At 22.8% G+C, this 20,454-nt stretch overlaps 6 protein-coding genes across 6 annotated transcripts; 3 read left to right on the forward strand and 3 right to left on the reverse strand. All coding sequences in view use genetic code 6, as the record gives it.

The window, feature by feature from the left end:
* Positions 1-1,597: 1,597 nt before the first annotated feature.
* On the reverse strand, positions 1,598-1,957 carry TTHERM_000035659 (transmembrane protein, putative; the record flags this gene model as incomplete). Its single annotated transcript, XM_012797140.1, has 1 exon — positions 1,598-1,957. One exon carries the CDS (start codon positions 1,955-1,957, stop codon positions 1,598-1,600), a length of 360 nt encoding a protein of 119 aa, XP_012652594.1.
* A 760-nt stretch (positions 1,958-2,717) lies between these two features.
* On the reverse strand, positions 2,718-4,812 carry TTHERM_00035660 (hypothetical protein; the record flags this gene model as incomplete). The annotated part of the gene is made up of 2 exons (XM_971973.2): positions 2,718-3,354; positions 3,407-4,812. The coding sequence occupies 2 exons, from the start codon at positions 4,810-4,812 to the stop codon at positions 2,718-2,720; spliced, it is 2,043 nt and encodes a 680-aa protein (XP_977066.2).
* Positions 4,813-6,270: 1,458 nt separating this feature from the next.
* On the forward strand, positions 6,271-7,929 carry TTHERM_00035670 (serine carboxypeptidase S28 family protein; the record flags this gene model as incomplete). The annotated part of the gene is made up of 4 exons (XM_971974.2): positions 6,271-6,727; positions 6,792-7,454; positions 7,507-7,697; positions 7,762-7,929. 4 exons carry the CDS (start codon positions 6,271-6,273, stop codon positions 7,927-7,929), a joined length of 1,479 nt encoding a protein of 492 aa, XP_977067.2.
* A 935-nt stretch (positions 7,930-8,864) lies between these two features.
* Positions 8,865-11,986, reverse strand: TTHERM_00035680 (tubulin-tyrosine ligase family protein; the record flags this gene model as incomplete). Its single annotated transcript, XM_971975.2, has 2 exons — positions 8,865-10,091; positions 10,148-11,986. 2 exons carry the CDS (start codon positions 11,984-11,986, stop codon positions 8,865-8,867), a joined length of 3,066 nt encoding a protein of 1,021 aa, XP_977068.2.
* A 796-nt stretch (positions 11,987-12,782) lies between these two features.
* On the forward strand, positions 12,783-13,568 carry TTHERM_000035699 (transmembrane protein, putative; the record flags this gene model as incomplete). Its single annotated transcript, XM_012797141.1, has 1 exon — positions 12,783-13,568. One exon carries the CDS (start codon positions 12,783-12,785, stop codon positions 13,566-13,568), a length of 786 nt encoding a protein of 261 aa, XP_012652595.1.
* A 1,470-nt stretch (positions 13,569-15,038) lies between these two features.
* TTHERM_00035700 (transmembrane protein, putative) lies at positions 15,039-18,343 on the forward strand. The gene is made up of 2 exons (XM_971977.2): positions 15,039-15,220; positions 17,500-18,343. Exons 1-2 carry the CDS (start codon positions 15,079-15,081, stop codon positions 18,213-18,215), a joined length of 858 nt encoding a protein of 285 aa, XP_977070.2. The 5' UTR covers positions 15,039-15,078; the 3' UTR covers positions 18,216-18,343.
* Positions 18,344-20,454: the final 2,111 nt, after the last annotated feature.

Below are 20,454 nucleotides of genomic sequence, written 5' to 3' on the forward strand. Positions count from 1 at the left end.
TAAAACTCCAAATATAATTCAAGATGATTTTTTATTTTGCATTCAATAGGTTTTACTTTGATAGTTATAGATCACAAAGAAATAATATCCTTGTAGTTATCTATTTTATAATTTAAATATTGTTAGAGCTAATATTAAATATGAAAATCTCCTTAGTATATTCAAATTAAGCTAATATAATTGAAGTAAAAACAACATAATTATTTTTTTTCAACCTAAACAAGACAGTAAACATCATTTTTTGTCATAATTTGTTGACGATTGGCTATTTATGAAGTATTTATATGAAATAAAATTTAAATTATGACTTTATATAACATTTCTTTCATATGAATTTAAAGTTAGATGAGTAACTAAGTATACTTATTTCATAGATTTAAAATTAATTTAATCCTAAATTAACTAAAATTTAAATTTATTTTTACATTTTTCCATATTTTTGAGGTGGAGTTTTTCATTTTAAAAATTTTTTTTCCTTTTTATTTGATTTTATAAATTAAACTAACTAACAGAATAATTTATTTGAAACATACAAAAGTGTGTAAAAAAGATTATCTTTTAGATGATAAAAAAATATTGACTTACAATTTAAGTTGTGGGTAAAATGTAATATATTTTCTAGTTAAACTATATTATTATAAGATAAAAGTTAACATTAAGCTATTTTATGTTAAATTATTTTAATATTTGTATGGAGTTTTTTATAAAAAATCTATAAAAATTTAAATTATTTTACTTTTAGCAAAAAATTATTTATTACTTAGAAAAAATCTAATTTTTTTTAATTTTTATTAATGAGAAAGTGTTTTTTTTCTAATAACTTCAAAGGAAAATAATTATTTTAACTAAAACTTTAGTTTTTAGGAAATATTTTTATTTTTAAGCTGTATTGAATATTTTAGATATTTATTATTTGCCTCCATTTCATAAAATAGAAATCAAAATAAAAAATTAAATATTTAATATCAAAAATTAAAAATATAATGTAAAATTAATTTATAATAATATTCATCTTAACTTAGGAGCTTTAGGTTAAACTAATTCATACTTGACACAATAATTTCCAGGTCATGGAAGATGCTAATTTATAATATGAGGTATATTTTAATAAATAGGACTACTAACTAACCTGCTTTTCATTCGATGTATCTCTTTTTATTTTTCTCTCTTTTATACCATTTGAAATAAATATTCGTTTTAAATAAATACATTTTATAGTAAGTTTTGTAGAGGTATTAAAATTAAATCCCTCAAAAATAGATAGATAATTGATAATTCTTTAAAATATTATTTTTTCAAGTGAATAAAAAATTGATTGATTTATTCTTCACTTTTCAATAAATATTCAATTCTTTTTACTTCTACTTTACTTTGAAATAATCTTTTAACTTAACATTAAAATATTTTTTAGAAAAATCTCATTTGAAATGATTACTAATATAATTTATTAATTTCATAAACATTCTAGCATTCATTTTCATGAAATGCTTTGATAAATAAATATTTTATTTTATCTTCTGAATAATTTTTTTAAAAACCTATTTTAAAATTATTTAGAGCAATCCATAAAAAACAAAAAATAAACTTCAAACATTTTTCAAAATACCAAAATTAATAAAATAAATATTAAGATCGACCCTTAAGTTATAGCTGAATAGTTAGTTGAATAGCAATTTAAAATTGAACTTCCAAAAGACTGTACTAATGGATTCGGACATTATTTAATACAAGTTTATATGCATTCCTCATAAGATGGTAGTGATGTTGTTGAAGAAGCACAAGCCACATAGCATTAGCCGAAAGTTCCATAATCAACTTAGCAGACAGTATCTGTTCCTGAACAAGGAGTTTTTATATTTTAAATGCATGAATATAATTTAGAACTCTGTATTGTTTGTTAAGCAAAAATAACTTATAAAATAGCAACTATTATTATTCCTCTTTTTAATTATTTCATCAGAATCTTATGTATATTTAAATATAAATATTTAAGATATCGTATGATATGTATAAAATTAAAAAATACCTATGAAAGTATTTATTTAAAGATATTATGCGTTTGAGATGAACTAACTTGTTACTATTTTTCTTTGTAATTTTGTTGATTTCTTTCTTTTTATTCAAGATTTATATTATTTTAATATTAATTAATTCTTTAAATGACCACCAAAATAACCCTGATTCACATAAAATAAGGTCAATTTATTTTTCTTTATTATTTCCACAAACAATAAATGAAAAATACAATTTTTATTTAAAATGTGAGATAAATTATAGAGTCAGTCATTTTTAATCATAATAAATTTTAAATTTCTACTAGAATATTATTTAATATATTTCAATCTAAAACATTCAAATGGTATGAGTCCTTGTTTGTTTCACGTTTCATTGAAGAATATAAATTTTCTAAACCAAATAAAATTATTTAAATATAATTTAAAATATTTGTATGTATGCTTACAATTTATTTTCTCTTCTTTTTTTTCTAAAAATTATATCAGTAATTTGATTTAAAAAATCTAACTAATTCAAAGTTTAATTTATTATTTCTTTCAAAAAAAAATTAATTATTTATCAAGTAAATTTTATTTTGGTGAAAAATATTTTGTTTGTTTGTTTATTTATTTATGATAATTTCTGAAATGTAAAACTAAATAATTATTAAGTACCAATTATTTAATTATGTGAGTATTATTTAAATAATGTTTTAATCGAAATCAAATAAAAGTTTATGAGCTTTTATTATCTAGGATACTTGATAGTATTTTATTTTTTTAAATTTTATCCTTAATTAAACGTGCTTTCTTTTCAAATTCAGATTTAGATTCTTCGAAAACTTGTGGCTTTAAAGACATTAAACCTATAACTTAAACAGGAGTAGTATCTTTAAACGAATACCAGTCTAGTTAAAAGTCTTCTTTTTAGTATTCTTTTTTATACTTTTGGAGCTTATTATCTAGCATAGACTTCAAGGTGTCGTGAACCACATATCTCATCTCTCTATCTTATAGTTTAGGCTTAAATTTTATTTTTTGTATTTTTTATTTAAGATCTAATTCTGTTAAAAACAATTCTGCTTTCTACATTTCAAATAGCAGAGATCCTTACAACCCTTAATCTTTCAACACTTTTCTTTGTGATTTCTCCAAGTTTTTTCTTTCCAAATCAAGGCAATCTTCAAATAAGGAATATAACTCAAAGAAATTATTGCAGTTTTAAATTAGTTTATTTTTAATGTTCAAATTTTTAACTCTGTATTTTTCTATTTACTTATTAATTTGTTAAAGTTCAGCAATTTCTGTATTCTAAAAGTCTTGAGGGTTAAGAAAAGAGTAGTTATTATTCTTCTATTATCTAGAAAATTAAAAAATAAATAACTAAATTAGATTAAAAAAATAATTTATACCCTTGTTGTAATTGTATTGATTGAGAAAGTATTCTCTTAGATGCATTTGGATTGAGTGTTATATAGCTTTTAGAGTTATTGTTATTTTGCAATTTTTTGCTTATTATCGAAGAGTCATTATAGTTTTCTTAAACTTACTAATGAGAAATTTAACTTAAATTTTATATGTTATTCAGTTATGAATTTTACAAAGTTTTCATACTGATTGAGTGATTTCTTTTAACCATTTTTAATGTTCCACAATAAGCTTCTATTTTAGCTAGAGGATCATTCTAAATAGCATACTTTTGAGTAGAGCTAGAGTTTCTTTTACTTTGAACATTAGGAGAAATTCTTGATGTTTATGCTTTAGCTTGAGATTAATTATTAGTTGGAATATTTAAGTATGTGTTTTAATTATTCTTATTTGGTATACTTTAAATTGATTCATTTAAGCTAGGTTAGCTAGCACTGGCATTAAATTTTTAAGTTATATCCAAATGAGTATTATCTAGATGGGTGTTATTTTGAAAATCATTTAGGATGTTTATTTTAAATGGCTGGGTTTTTAATGCCATATCTCTTTGCTTTTAATAGTCCTCTAACATATTTTATAGCTCAATAATCTATTTAGAATAATTTAAGTTTTCTCTGTTTTTTGATGATAATTAATCTTTACGATATTTGTATATTTAATATAAACCTAAAGCTTATTCCTCTTCTTTCTTGATATTCACTTTCATAATTTCTATATCACGCTTTAAATTCTCTGAAAACGTTTAATAATTTTCTAGTTGTTACATCATAACTTATACTTGCTGGTCTCTGTTGATTTTACCTTCCATATTTTTCAACTCTTCAAAATAAACTTATAACTTTTCGCGGACTTTTTATAAGTAATTAACCAAAAGATAATAGCGCCGATCAAGAAAGCCTCTCATATCCATCATTGAATTATCTAAGTGATCCTGTAAATCAATGACATATCCGTCAACATTTTATTTCTATTTGACTGACTTTTGCAAATCTTATTCTTTGTATTCAATAGATCCAAACCCTAATCTTTTAAATTTTAAATCGAATTCCTAATCTCTCTGCTTTTTCTTATTCCTTGACTAAGGAGTACCTTGCATAGAACCCTCCTCACTTAATGCAGACAACTTTCTTCCAATACCCATATCATTTTTTATCTAATCAATTTGCTTATTTATAATATTTTTATTAGTTATTATTTATGATATTTGTATGTCCTAAGAATAATCTTCAATTGATGCCTTTCTTGTAGGATCTTGATCCTTTATTTAACTTTTTGAAGACTAAACATTAGCATCTAAGTTCTTAGTGCTATTCTTTGAGTTTCTCAAGTCATTTTATTCCTAAATATTTTATTAACTATGATTATTCTACTCTCTCAGGTTTTCATTCATTTTAATAAATTCTTTTTAAACCAATAAATAATTAAGAGTTACTTTTTTAATAAAAAAATAACAAAATATAAATTCAATATATTTATTTATTCACTCATTCATTCGTTTATTTTGCAATGAAAATTTATTATTTTGCACAGAGATATATAATATTTTAGCAATAAAAATGATAACAATTAATAATCATATTTTATTAATTTAATATAATTTTTTATTTTTTATCCAAAACATTTTATCCGTACTGTAATTAATTCAGATTTTTTTCTCTTTTTATTTATGAAGAAATTATAAAACTTTTATTTTCCTAACACCTTAAGATAGGTTAATCACTCAATTATTATTTCAAAATTATTTTGTTAGTAATATTGTAAAGCATTTAATCAAATTTTTTATTATTTCAATAGAATATAAAAGTTTATAATAGAGTATATTTTTAAGCTTTTAAAAATAGCTTTATTCTAAATAGAATAATAAAAAATAATAAATAAATTTTAACTTTTAAATTTTAATATTTATTAAAAATTATTCTTAAAAAAGAAAACAATAAACAATTTATTTGCATTTTACGATTATATATATTAAAAGAAAACATTTGATTATTCAATTATTAAAAGATAATTTTTAAAATTAAAAATTTTATTTATTAAATATTTATACTTAGTTAAATACTTGATCATATTTTAAGCTAATAAGAAAAGCCAGTATTAGAACAATTTATCAGTTTACTAATAATCTGAATATATAAATGCTTATGGAAATTCTTATACAAATCAATTCTTTTATTTGAAATTATAAATATTTCATATCTGAAAAATAAATAAAAATATATTAAAGCAATTTAAAATTATTAATTCTATTGTATACTCATTTTTTGCAAATATTAAATTAGTTTCAAAGTCATTTTTAATATTATTCTCATTTTACTTATTAGTTATATTAACTTATTTGTTGCTTTCATTTTATATTACAAGTTAAAACAAAATTTTTTAGGTTTGATTATATTTAATACAAATGTTAATCTCTTGAATTTAAAATTGAATATCAAATAAACAATTATCTTAATTTTCTAATTTATTACTTCTACATTAAAATATATGATAAATTTTAAATTTTAAATCTAAGTAAACATTTCACATTTGACAATTATTTTGTCCTTGTTATTTATTATTATGTTAAAGTTTTAAAAGTCTCATTTTTCTCACTAAAAGTTTTTTTATTTAAGAGTTTACTTATTTAGGATACAAACTGTTTATTAATAAGACAATTAATAGATTACTCGTACTCTTATTATAAAGATTGATTTTTTAGAAATGAATAAATTTAATTTATAATATAAAAGAATTAAATAGTAAATGAATCCTTATTTTTTGATAAATGGATTTTCCTTATAAATTGTTTAAATTTTCTAAAAACTTTTATTATTATTTATTATAAATTAAAGTTTATTTGGAAATTAAAATGAAAAATTTAATTGTCTTAATTTTAATATTTGGTTTAGCTTGTTCTCAACAGTACTAAACAAAATACTTTGATTAACTGGTTGATCACATCGGCTTTGAAACAGGAGACAAAACTTTCAAGCAAAAATATCTTATTAAAGATGATTATTACAGATATGATAAAGGTCCTATATTATTTTACTGCGGTAATGAAGCTCCTGTAGATTTTTCTTTCGGTGGTGCAGGCTTTATGCACACTACGCTTGCTTAAGAACTCAATGCTTTAGTTGTTTTTATGGAACACAGATATTTTGGCGAGTCTCAGCCCTTCGGAACAGAAAAAGAATCTTTTAAGAAAGGAAATAATAAATACCTAACTAGTTTTTAAGCAATAAATGATTATGCTAAATTTTTAGTTTGGTTTAAGAAAAGTTTAGGTTGTGGAGATGATGAGTGCCCAGTTGTTGCTTTTGGAGGTAAATGAAATTAATAAAATTTTATTTTTAAAAGCCTTATCAAATATTTTTATCAATTACAAAGCATCTTATGGTGGTATGCTTTCAGCCTGGATTAGAATGAAATTCCCAGAAATCATTGATGTAAGCTTAGCCAGCTCAGCTCCTATCTTCTTGTATGAAAATAGAGAGGGTATAGATGAGACTCTTTTCTATAAGATTGTTACTGACACCTACGAATAAAATGGTTGTAATACATAAATTCACAGAGCTATGAACATTTTAACTGACTTGATAAATTCTCCTGTTCCATCTTTCTTATTTAAAATATAAAATAAAAAAATTTTAAATGAAATAAATGAAGGGATGAAAACTTGTAAACCTATTACAGATTAAGACAATTTAGATGTTCTAAGGTCTTACATAGATTAAGCATATAGTTATATGAGTATGTTTAATTATCCACAAGAAGGCCATTTTGTTTCAAAGATGCCTGCTTGGCCTGCAAATTATTCTTGTACTCCGTTTGAAGCTATTAATGATAAGTCAACTATTAGTTAACTCTTCTAGGCTGTAAAAAAGTCTGTTGATGTTTATTATGATTTTGAAGAATAAAAAGAATGTACTAATTTTAACACAGGTTCTACTGGAGAAATTAATACAAGTGCATATGAGATTCTTACATGTGCAGATATTGTTTAGCCTATTCACCCTAATGGTGTTACAGATATGTTTTACGATTAACCATGTAATTTACTTTTAAGCAAAAATCAATAATTTAATTTTCTTTTATTAAACAGGGGATAAAGATTCATATTAGCAATATTGTTAAGAAACTTTTGGATTAACTCCTAATTATGACTATGTCTTAAATTTTTATGGTGGTAAAAACGATGAAGAAATGAAGTAATTCACTAGAATTATTTTCTCAAACGGTTTACTTGACCCTTGGTAAAGTGGATCCCCAACAAAGTATATTAGCGACGATTTAGTAAATTAATTTATTATGCTTAATTACCAAACTATTTAATTAATAAAAATTTATAAAAACAAAGCCTATTATCAATATGTACGCAGCTGCTCATTGTAGTGATCTTCGCTTACCTTAAAATGGAGATGTAGAAAGTGTGATCTAAGCCAGAATACAAGAAGAAAAATATATAAAGCAGTGGATTCAAGAAAAGTTACCCACAGAATACTTTACTAAAAAATCCTAAATTTGAATGAAAAACAAAAAATAAACTAAAAAATATAATAGAATCTATTTATATAATTTAATATAATGAATTTTTTATAATAATTAAAAAAATTAATTAAATGATTTTTTTATCAACTTTTTATAAAATAATTTCTAGATTTTTTTCTAATTTAAGAGACATTTTTAAAGTTATTTGAGCACTCTAATATGAAAAAAATTATTGTGAGTACCTAATTAAAGTATTCAGCCTAAAATTTCATACATAAAAAAAACTTCCTTCTTAAAATAGAACACTATCTTAAATTTAAAAACACATTATGTTAAAGTAATTACTGTAATTTTATAATGTTTTAGACAGCCGATATTTTATTTTCATTAAATTTAATATTTATTATTTAAGAAAATAATAGAAATACATAACAATACAAATAAAGTATGTATGTATGCATTCATGTATTGCTAGTTTTTTAAAAGCAGATAGTTACTTACTTACTAAAATATATTTTTAAACTTATTTAAGCTAACATATTTATTTCTTTATAAAGGTTTTAATATTTATGTAAAGAATAAAAATAAAATACAAATAAAGTTTATATTTCTACCTTTTTATTAACAAAAAACAATTATTTAGATCAATATATTTTTTTTAATTTAATCAAGTTTTCTAAATTAAATATGATAGATTGATTATAACTAAAGACTCTTATATTTATGAGTAGAATATAAATGGAATATAAATAAAGTAAGAATTGCTAGTTTTTATAAACATATAATTACTTACTTACTAAAACTTACTTTTAATTAAATTAAGTTTTCTAAAGTTTATTTTTTTTATTACAACCAATTAAAGACTCTTATATTTAGTAAAAAAAATTAGAATTTTAATATATTAAGTATTGTTAATTTTTTTATGGATACTTATTTATTGATTTGAATATATTTACTCTCTTTATTGAATTTTCAAAAAGTTGATTTTTTTTATGAATGATTTGATTTTGGTTTAGGGCAATAAATATTTAACAAAAATTCCCACATGTTTTCTTCATCTGGAAAACCGTCTACTGGCCAATTTGTTTCTTTTTTAGTAAGTCTTTGAGGAAGTGATTATTTTACTGTGCTTGAAACGTATATATAGTTGCTATTGTTTGGATGTCCTGGCTAAGAGTTAGATATTTAACTATCTTACTGAGTTGTACTACTGCATTTGGGAGATGCTGAATCGCTATTTTCATTTTTATTCTCAAAGACGATAGATTTTCCATCTATCATATTGAGACTTTATGGTAGTTACTCATTTTCTACAATTACTTATTCTTCTTATAAAACTAATTTTGTTTCATTTTATTCAGTTCTTATACTATTTGTTATATTTTGTAATGTTTTAGGGCTCTTAGCTTTCATCATTGCTTTTGCAGGGCTTACTATTTGAGAAGGTGATTTGTTTATTTAAGGCTACTACTTTTAAAGAATTTTTGTTTTTGGAAATATTATATCCAGGGTTAATTTAAACGCATCGTCAAGCATACGAGGTAAAGCCTGCTGTAGGTGAGGTGAAGATTCATCTAAACATGGATTTGTATTAATTTCTAAAAGCCAAATATTAAATTTATCATCTACTAAAAAATCATAGCCATAAATTTCAAAAGTGTATTTTCTGTCTTCAGGATTAATTTTACGTTTAACACAATTCATAGTGTGGTAGACAATGTTTTTCATATCTTAATGCATTTTGCTTGTATCACACTCATTTGGGTGATGAGCTTAGCAGTATTTAAAGAAATTAGCCAGACTCATTTAATTTCCATTCTCAAATTCTCCATAATTGTCAGCATATCTCTAAACAGCATTATTTGTGAGATGAATGAAATGATTATTAATTTGATTGTTGTCTAAGTTAAACTTTTAACCAGAAGTTCTTATTACGCTTTCTTTAAAAAAATATACATCCATAGTATGTGTTACTAGGACCCAAGCACGGATATCAAATTTTCTATTGTTTATTAACATTGGACGTTCCACATACTTTTATACTACAAATTGATGGCACTTGATGATACTCACAGGATCTTTATTTGCACTACTTTATGTATTTTTTCTCTTCTTAGATTAATCTGCATTTTAGTCTTACTAATTTTTTTCTGGAGAATAGTTTTCATTTGACCTTAAGTTTGGAGAAACAGACGTAATCTATTAATTAATTTTTAATTTAAAAATGTATTATTTGCCATAAAAAACAAATTTACTTGCAATTATTACTAGTGGTTTTAGAGCTACTGAATCACTTTTTGTTAGAACTAAAATTTACTTTTGAAGTCAAGTTAATCTTAATCTTAAATCTAATTAGATTCTTTTTCTTAAGAGTTTTCTTTTTTCTGCTAACAATTTTAAGCTTCTATGATTTGTTGTTGGAGCTATTATTATTATTATTATTATTATAATTATTCTTACTCCTGCTTATTAGGTACTATTTCTTTTTTTTTTGTTAAAGGTTTCTCTTCCATCCCTACGTAGTACTCTTATATGTATTTTTCTAATTATTCTATTTAATTGAATATGTAAATTCCTCTTCCTCGATTTGTGCCAGTTGGTTTTAAAAACCAGAAGTAGTTTTCTCCATTTGCAAAAGATTCATGCATCTTAGGCTTTGAAAAGGGATTCGGTTTTTCTTTTTTATCCTGCATCGGATATTGCATAAGAGGTTTTAAGCGTTTAACAAATTCATTTACAGCCTTTTTAGGATTTTCTGGTTTTTTGAGAACTGAGCTGTTCTTCGGCATGTGCTTATAAAAAAACTTTGCAAATCTTTTCAGAGAAGAATCACAATTTTCATCATCTAAGTCAATCAAAAATGTTAAAGGTGTTAAAGTGAACATATTTATCTTATTTTGTTCACAATAAGGCTTTAAGTTTTTTATCAGAGTGTATTTGCATGTTAATTCTTTGTGAAACTCTAAATGATTAACTAGCTATTTCATCCCTATTCCAATTCTATCAAATTTTACTGCTTAACTAATAGGACACCACCTAAAGTTATAGGCTGTATTGTGAGTTTCAATTGCTCTCCAGTTCTCTCTTGTTTCCATGACTCTTTTAACAATAAGGCAATTATTCCCATAGTTAACAATATACTTGTAATAGGATTCTTCTTTATTCTGAGCAATTTACTAGAAATTTTATTAATTAGGTGAAAACTATATATTTTGCATATAGTTTGAACTCTGCTATACTTATGAAGAGCTACTTCTTCCTCCTCCTTACTAATAAGTAAATGCTTACTAGCTGTAAGCAGATGTAAAATTGTTATTTTAATCAGATACTTATCTATTCAATTCACTAACAAAAAACTATCTACCTTGAAGAGGGGATTTATGAGTCTAATTTGTGCTAGAATAATGTATTTTTAATAGTTGATTATTCTCTTACGACTTTTCATTTTAAATACTTTTCTATTTAGGAGAAGTATTTTAATTTTATGTAGCATTTTTGCTAGGTTAATTTTATTAAAAGTTTTGGATTTAGCTAAAAATGTCTGGCTTATTTGTTTGAAAACCTGTTAGCGGATAGTTTTTTACACTAGATAAAGTTCTGCCCATGTTATTTGCTGACTGATACTATGATTCGAATTATTATTGCTAGAAACCTGAATAGCTAAAAATTGAAGAAGGAGTATTGTTGTTAGCTCCTAAATCTTATTTAGTTTAATTAGAATAATAACCTGTATCATAGAATGTCTATCCTTTTATTAGATTAGAAGTGAACTGCTAATTATAATTTCTTGTGTACTTGTTGCCATATTGTGCTGTTTGTATTCTATAATTATTATCTCCCAGCAAACGCACTGGGCTTCCTTTGCTTTCTCTAGATTGTTTCTCTATTTTTTTGGCAATCAAAACTATATGTTAAACTTAGCTAGGCTTGAAATCGCTTTTATATTCATTTTGATATTCATAATATCTTTTCTTATTGCTCCCTAAAAGAGGTGACTGCATCAAGCCTTGCGGAGTTGATTCCTTTTGTAGATAATTGGATTATGAGATTTTATTAATCTCTGCTATACTATTACTAATATTCGCGGATTGCATAAGTTAGAGCTTTTTCTATAAAGTTATTATTATTATTATTGCAAATTAACTTCAAATTAATAATTTTCTCATAAAGCAAGAAATAAAAAATACTAATTAAAATTAATTAAAGTTTGATTTTTTTTTTTAATAAACACAATAATATTTTTAATATGATTCAATAGATTTAATTTGTGGTTTTAATCAAATTAACAAATTTATAAAATATAAACAGCAACTTTAAATATTAAATACGCATTTCACTTTCAATTCTTTTAGTTTATTTTATATAAAGATTCGATAAATTAAATGTGTTGTTATTCTTCACTGAAAAAGTCAGGGAAGTACTACAACAAAGTGCTTTTGCACTATTGAGCTTCCTTTTCTTAGTTATTAAGCTTATAGCAATTATAAAGTTCAAAAAGACAGTAATCGTTTTCCCCACTGAGTTGAATAGCCTTGTTATAAGAAATGATTGCGTCTTTGACTTTGCCTGACTAGAGCTAAATCTATCCACAAAAGTAATGATAGTTAGCTTCTTCAGGTTATAGCTTGATCAATTCTTAATATTAATAAATAGCTTTATCTAACTACTTCTGGTTACGATAAAGAGATGCCAAATTTACTCTATGCTGCAATGAATCTGAGTAAAACTCAACCAATTTTTATTCTGATTAAATAGCTAAATCAATTTAATTGGTCAATAAAAAGAGTTGAGTGAAGAAATTAAACATTATGCACTTCTATTTGTCTAAATTCAATTTTTAGTTCATAAATTATTATTCCATCTATTTATACAAGTTCTCAGCCAACTTTTATGAAAATGGAATAGTATTTTAACAAAAGATTTCACCATTTTCAGATACTTTTTCGGCATTTAATTTTTCTTAAAGGCATTAAAGGAGATTAATACAATCAATATTTTCTCTAAAAAAGTCATCAGAATTAATTCCTTATTAAATATACTCCAAAGCCTTTTGAGTGTCTTTATTAACTGCAAAAATATTTGCTAATCTCAAGAAACTTTCAATATCAACTTCTTTAGCTTCGATATTTCTTTTTAAATATTCTATGCACTTTTCCATATTTCCTATTTGCTCGTAGCAGAGAGCTAAGTCATAGTAAGGAAGAGGATTTTCAGGCTATTGTTATAAACAAGCTTCAAGATTTTCAACTCCAAGCATACCTTCACCTAAAAATCTTAAATTTTGACCAAGATTAAATCTAGCTTTATAATTTTAAGGATCTGATTAGACAGATCTCAATAAATAGCAAGTACTTGTTTCATAGTCTCCTTTTCTTTTTAAGATCATCCCTAAATTTAAATTAGCTTAAGGGTGATTTTGATCCTGTGAAACATCAATAGCTTTTTAGTAGAACTAGACAGCTTCTTCCAATTATCCTTTACATTCCTACAAAACACCTAATGAATATAAGATAGCATCGTTTTGAGGTACTCTTTCGTGTTGTTGTTTTAAAAAAGCAATACCCCTATCAATTTAATTTTCAGCTATATAATGGTCAATTAAGTCTTAATTTACTAATAAAGCGTTGTATTAAATTGATTTTTCTGAATAGTTTAAATATTAAATCATATCTTTGATCTATAAATAAAGCTAAGCTAATTCATAGCATGATGCTTCAATTAAAAATGATACATTTTCATTTTATTTGTCTAAATTGATAGCATTTTCTAAATGCTTAATCAAATTTTAAAACTCCTTAATTGAATCAAGTAGTAATCCTTCTTTCTTTAAACTATAAGCTAATAAATATCTTACTCTACTCTCATCAGGAACAGTGTTTTATTGTAGAACTTCTCTGCATCTGCTAATTGCTTTTGAGTATTCATTCTTTCTTATTAATTCATTTATTTGCCTTGTTTCTTGATTTTAAATATAGAGCTCAGTTTGATTCAATAAAGTATTGATTTCTTGATCTAATTTAATTTATTCTTTATCATTTTTAACACTAAACAACTTTGCCGCTTTGAAACACAGTTAATAACTACTACTTTGTTATCTAAATAAGTTTTAAGGAGATTGTTTTTGATAAGAGAGTCTTCTTGTAAGCTATACAATACTTTTTCTAAATAGTTCCATTTTAATATTTACCTACCTATGCTAATCTTTTATATCTTAATTAATTAAGTGAATATTTTTTTGATTAATATTTATACGATTAGATATCTTTGATCAGACTTTTCGAGAATATTGCATATTAACAAAAATATTTTGTAACAAATTTAACAACTAATTAACTACATATCATTACAAAACTTTCTAGCATTCTCATATAAAACTGAAAAAAATAGCTTTTAAAAAGCATGTTTTTTATATAAATATCTAAAAATACTTAAACTTTATGCATAATTTTTTAAAATAATAAATTTTAAAATAGAACATAATATCAAAAATTAAATTTTATTTTTTTAATGAATTAACTGTTTTAAAATGAAAATTATTTTTATTTTAAACTTTTTTATTTTTAGTATTTTTTATAAAAATTATTTTAAATATAAACAAACTTTTTAATTTCAAATAAAATTTAATAAATTAATATATACCTTTATCCCTAATAACTAAATCTAAAGTTTGAATTTCATCAGACATATATAAATTTACAATAAAAATTATTAATTTCAGATATAATCTAAATCAACAATTAAAAATTAAAGTATATATTACAATATATATATTAAAGTAACTTGGCATTTATTTAAGCATAGATGGTTAAGCTCTTATTTGATGAAGTTCTTTCTATGAAAAGTTTTTATAAATTAAAATTTAATTGTGTAATTTATGTTACAATAGCAAAACAGAAGAGTAATTCATTTAATGGCTGAAAATACCTATCAAGATCAAATAAATAGTGAAAAATCTTATACCACTTTGCAATTGTAATGAAATTTATACCACATCAAAATTTACAAAATTTGTTAAGGAAATCTAACATAAATTTTATAACCATAAGTTCTTATATTTAATTTTAACAAAAAATGATTAGTGTGTTTTGAACAATTAATCTTTTGAAAAATAAAATCGCTTAAAAAGATTCAAATAAATTAATAATTACAGTATTAAAGAATAATAATACAGAATAACCTAAAAAGTATGATAATAAAAGGAAAAATCATTTTGATATTAGCTTTGCTAAACATATGCTTGACAGCTCCTATTAACATTCCCCTCAATTCTAATAATTGGTAATTAGTATGGGGTGGAAATCAGTTTTAATATGCCACCATTGCAAATGGTAACACAATATTAGTTTTTATATTTTAGTGGTTATAGATTACAAAGCATAATGTAAAAAATATTTCATATAAATAGGTCAAAAGATGTCATGGGTTGGATAACAAGTCTCTTAGTGCTGCAGCTGCGGAGTAAACTATGATACCTATTCCACTTTGGTAGAGAGTACTAATATATGGGCCAGATACTTTAAATTAAATATCACTGCTTCTACTCCTGCTTAAGCAAGATAGGGAAGTGCTCCTTGTGCTTGGGAGGTCTTCTGGGTTGGATTCAACTGGAGATGGACTACTTAACCTGAAAAAAACTCTAATTACGTAATTTATAAACCAGCTGAAACAGGTATAAATGGTGGTTTAGAATTAGGTACTATGTCTTAGACTGTTGGCTAAACGTTTTTGTACACTCCTGGTACTTTACCTCAATATGGTGCCTTGCAAATAGGAAAATATTATACCTATAATATTAACAGAGGATTTAATAGTATACAATTAGGTTTAAATAACACATACTATCCCGCTTAACCAAACACTGGCTTATTTGATTAGCTTGGTTCTATAATGCTTTATACTGAAGACTCTTCAGCCTCTATTTCTTCAGTCTCTATTGATTTCTACTAGACTACTACCAGATATTATTCTAACACAACAATTTAGAATCTAGCTAATAATTATGTAAGTCTTGAATCAACAGTCGCTAGCTAAGTAGGAGTGAGTGCTAATAAAATTATTCTAACAGGCTTATAATAATTAAATTCAACTACTATTATAGGATATTTCTATTAAAATAGTTGAAATATATTAAATACCAATAAAAAATATATATTAAATTAAAGTGATAGCTTGTTTTTTTCTTCTTTCTTTCCATTAATTATTTCATATGAGTACAACAAAAATAAATAATATTTTTATAGCTATTTTGTTTATTTTTGAAAAAATAATTTTATTTAACGATTTTATATTTTAAATTATTAATAAATAATTAGATTATTAAGTATTTTAATATACTTATCATTAAATGTTTAGTTTAAATAGTATTTTTATTAAAAAAAACCATATAATAGCCAATATTAGTTTTTAAATTTAATTTATTCATTAAACATTACTGTATTATTTATTCTTTTATAGATTATTTTATTCCCATTTCTGAATTTGTTTAAATTGATCTATTCTAAAAAAAATTAATATGATTATTTATATTGTTGAAAGATAAGCCAAATATGTGAAAGTAAACCACAAATTTATTGAATAAATCAATTTTCTTAAAAGCAAAATCATAAAAATAAATTAATACCACTATAATTTATTGATGCATAAATTTTGTAAGAAATTATTTAAACTAAAATAATTCTACTTTAAAATAAGATTAGGTTTTTAACTAAGTTTATTAATCTATTTTATTTTGAAATTTAGAATTTTTATCTTAAATAAGTTTTAAGGTTGTGTCAATCTTAAAAATAATACCAGTATCCCTCTAAATTAAGGTGAAATGTAATTTAAGGTTTCAAAAAGGAAATACAATTATTTTAAAATTAAGATTTTTGGATTCAAAAACAAAATTTTTTTCATAAGAAAGAAAAAAATTGTGGTATATATTAAAAAAAAAATGGGTTATTTCGATTATAATCTTAATGAGAAATTGAATAAAAACATATAAAACTTCGATAATTATATATGCTTAAATTGTTAAGCTTTTATTTGAAGAAGTTCTTTTCTATGTAAAGTTTTTATGAATAAATTAAAAATTTTTTTGATAAAAATTTAAGATGTAATTGATGCTACAATAGCTAAACAAAAGAGTCATCTACATAATGACTGAAAATATCTATTAAGATCAAAAAAATAGTGAAAAATCATTTATCACTTTGCAATTATAATGAAATTCATACCACACCAAAATGTATGAAATAAATCTAACATAAATTTTATAACCATTAATTCTTAGATTTAGTTTTAGGAAAATCTGATTAGAGTGTATTGAGAAATTTTTGAAAAATAAAATCACCTAAAAAGATTCAAATAAATTAATAATCGCAATTAAAAGATTAAAAGAATATTGAACAATCTAAAACGTATGATAATCAAAGTAAAAATCATTTCCATATTAGCTTTGCTAAACATATGTTTAACAGCTCCTATTAACATTCCCCTCAATTCTAAAAATTGGTAATTAGTATGGGGTGGAAATCAGTTTTAATATGCTACCAGTGCAAATGGTAACATAATTATTTTTTAGTTATTATGGATTAAAAGCAGAATGTCATAAATTTAATATAAATAGGTCAAAAGATGTCATGGGTTGGATAACACGTCTCTTAGTGCTGTAGCTGTGGAGAAGACTATGACACCTATTCCACTTTGGTAGAGAGTACTAATATATGGGCCAGATACTTTAAATTAAATATCACTGCTTCTACTCCTGCTTAAGCAAGATAGGGAAGTGCTCCTTGTGCTTGGGAGGTCTTCTGGGTTGGATTCAACTGGAGATGGACTACTTAACCTGAAAAAAACTCTAATTACATAATTTATAAACCAGCTGAAACAGATATAGATGGTGGTTTAGAATTAGGTACTATGTCTTAGACTGTTGGCTAAACGTTTTTGTACACTCCTGACCCTTTACCCAAATATGGTGCCTTGCAAATAGGAAAATATTATACCTATAATATTAACAGAGGATTTAATAGTATACAATTAGGTTTAAATAACACATACTATCCCTCTTAACCAAACACTGGCTTATTCGATTAACTTGGTTCTATAATGCTTTATACTGAAGACTCTTCAGCCTCTATTTCTTCAGTCTCTATTGATTTCTACTAGACTACTACCAGATATTATTCTAACACAACAATTTAGAATCTAGCTAATAATTATGTAAGTCTTGAATCAACAGTCGCTAGCTAAGTAGGAGTGAGTGCTAATAAAATTATTCTAACAGGCTTATAATAATTAAATTCAACTACTATTATAGGATATTTCTATTAAAATAGTTGAAATATATAAATATCAATAAAAAATTATATATGAAATTAAAGTGATAGCTTGTTTTCTATTTTTTTCATTAATTATTTCATAAAAGTGCAACAAAAATAATATTAATATAGCTATTTTTTTTATTTTGAAAACATAATTTTATTCAATGAATTTAGATTTTAAATTATAAATAAAAATATATAATAATTAGATTATTAAGTATTAAAATATACTAATTATTAAATGTTTAGTTTAAATAGTATTTCTATTAAATAAATCCTATAACATTCGATATGAATGTTTAACTTTAATTTATTTATTCATTCATTAAATATTAATGAATTTATTATTTTATAAATTATTTTATTTGTATTTCTAAATTTTTTTAAATTGATCTATTCAAAACAATATTAATATTTTAAGTACATTTTTGAAATATGAATCAAAGTAAAATCATGTTTATTGAAAAAAATATTTAAAATTTTCTTAAAAGCAAAATCTTAAAAATGATTTTAATAAATATGAATTAATATCACTATTTATTCATGTAAAATTTCAATTAGAATATATTTCAACTAAAATAATCCTAAGATTAAAAGAATATAATAGTAAGAAATTGTTTTTAACCAAGTTTATTATTTTATTTTAATATTTTAAATTCTTATCATAAACTCGTTTAATAGGGTTGTTTTAATCTTAAGAATAATACTAGTAACCCTCTAAGTTAATGTGAAATTTAATTTAAGATTTCAAAAATGAAAACAATTATTATACCCTCCATTTCAGTACAAAATTCTAAAATTTTCTTCTACCAAGATTAGAGGGAATATTGTACTCATAATAAAAAGTTATTTAATCAAAAAAAGAAAATAAGTAAAATAAATATTCTATATGTATTAACAGATTAAGGTTTTTTTTAGTTAAGGTTATCTCTAAATTATGTTCAGAAATTTGGTAAAAAATTATTTTTTTCTAAGAATTATAGTTACCTCTGATAATAAATAATTTTTTACTTTGCTTTTATTAAACAAAAGGAAAACTGAATATCTTCCATTCAATCTAATTTAAATAATATTTTATTCAATTTGATTTTTTTATTATCTAAATTTATTAACTGTTTGATGGCTATTATACTAAATATTTTTAAATAATAAATAATATTTATTTATTTAAATTCAATTATGTTTATCATTAAGTATTTTATTAAAATGAATACTTTCTCTTAAAATTCTTCCATTTTTCTCAAAAGATAAATTGCATTTTTAGCTAATTAATACAAATAATAAATTCAATTTCATATTATAAATATTTATTATTAATTGAATTTCATATATTTATTAATAAGATAACAAAATAGTAAATATTTATATGATAGAAAAAACTTGATTATAACTAAAAAAAAACATAAGCAATAATTGTAAGTATTTTAATGAGAGATTTTATATATTCATTCAGCTTAAAATTTAGATATTTTTTAAGACTTAATATAATAATACATTTATAAATATTTCGTTTGTTTTTTTAATCTATATTTAATTAATTATATTTGTTTTTGAGCATTGCATTCTTTCATTATATTTTATATTTTTCTAGTTGCTTTTGTCAAAATTAATAAAATTAAAAATATTTGCTTGCTATATGAGTTTAAGTATTTAGATGGAATGTAAAAAATATAAGTATAAATCTACTTTCAAAATATTTAATTTTGCTTCATAATTATCACTACTTGAGATTCCTCCTCTGATTTTTGATCATACTAAAATTCTTTAATAAAATTATTTTAAAAATTAATTAGAAAAAAAGTATATTTTTTTAGTACTAACTACTTTTTTGTTGATTAATTTAAATAATATAAATATAGAAGTAATAATTCATTTAGAATTTTATATTTTACTTTATAATTATAGAAGCTAACTAAAAGATATAGATAGATGGAAGGATGGATGGGATATTTTAATATTTTGATGAAAAATAAAACTAAATTTAAATTAATTATTTATGTTCATTTGTTTTTTTTTATACACTTTTATTTTTAAGGGCTTCTCTTTTTCAATTTATTTTGTAAGATCATCTATAAGATTTCGGTGATCCATTAAATTAAAAACCTTTAAACTAGCAATAAAATACAGATTAAAAATTATTGTTTCTACAACTTTAGCTTAAAATTCTTTTGTAGTTATCTAATTAACTTTTCTTGATAAATATGTTTTAATTTCAGAGTAAAAAAATAAATTTAATACATTATACATAGATTAATTGA

The sequence above is a fragment of the Tetrahymena thermophila genome (assembly GCF_000189635.1).
Source record: "Tetrahymena thermophila SB210 genomic scaffold scf_8254667, whole genome shotgun sequence".
Taxonomy (NCBI): Eukaryota; Ciliophora; class Oligohymenophorea; order Hymenostomatida; family Tetrahymenidae; genus Tetrahymena; species Tetrahymena thermophila.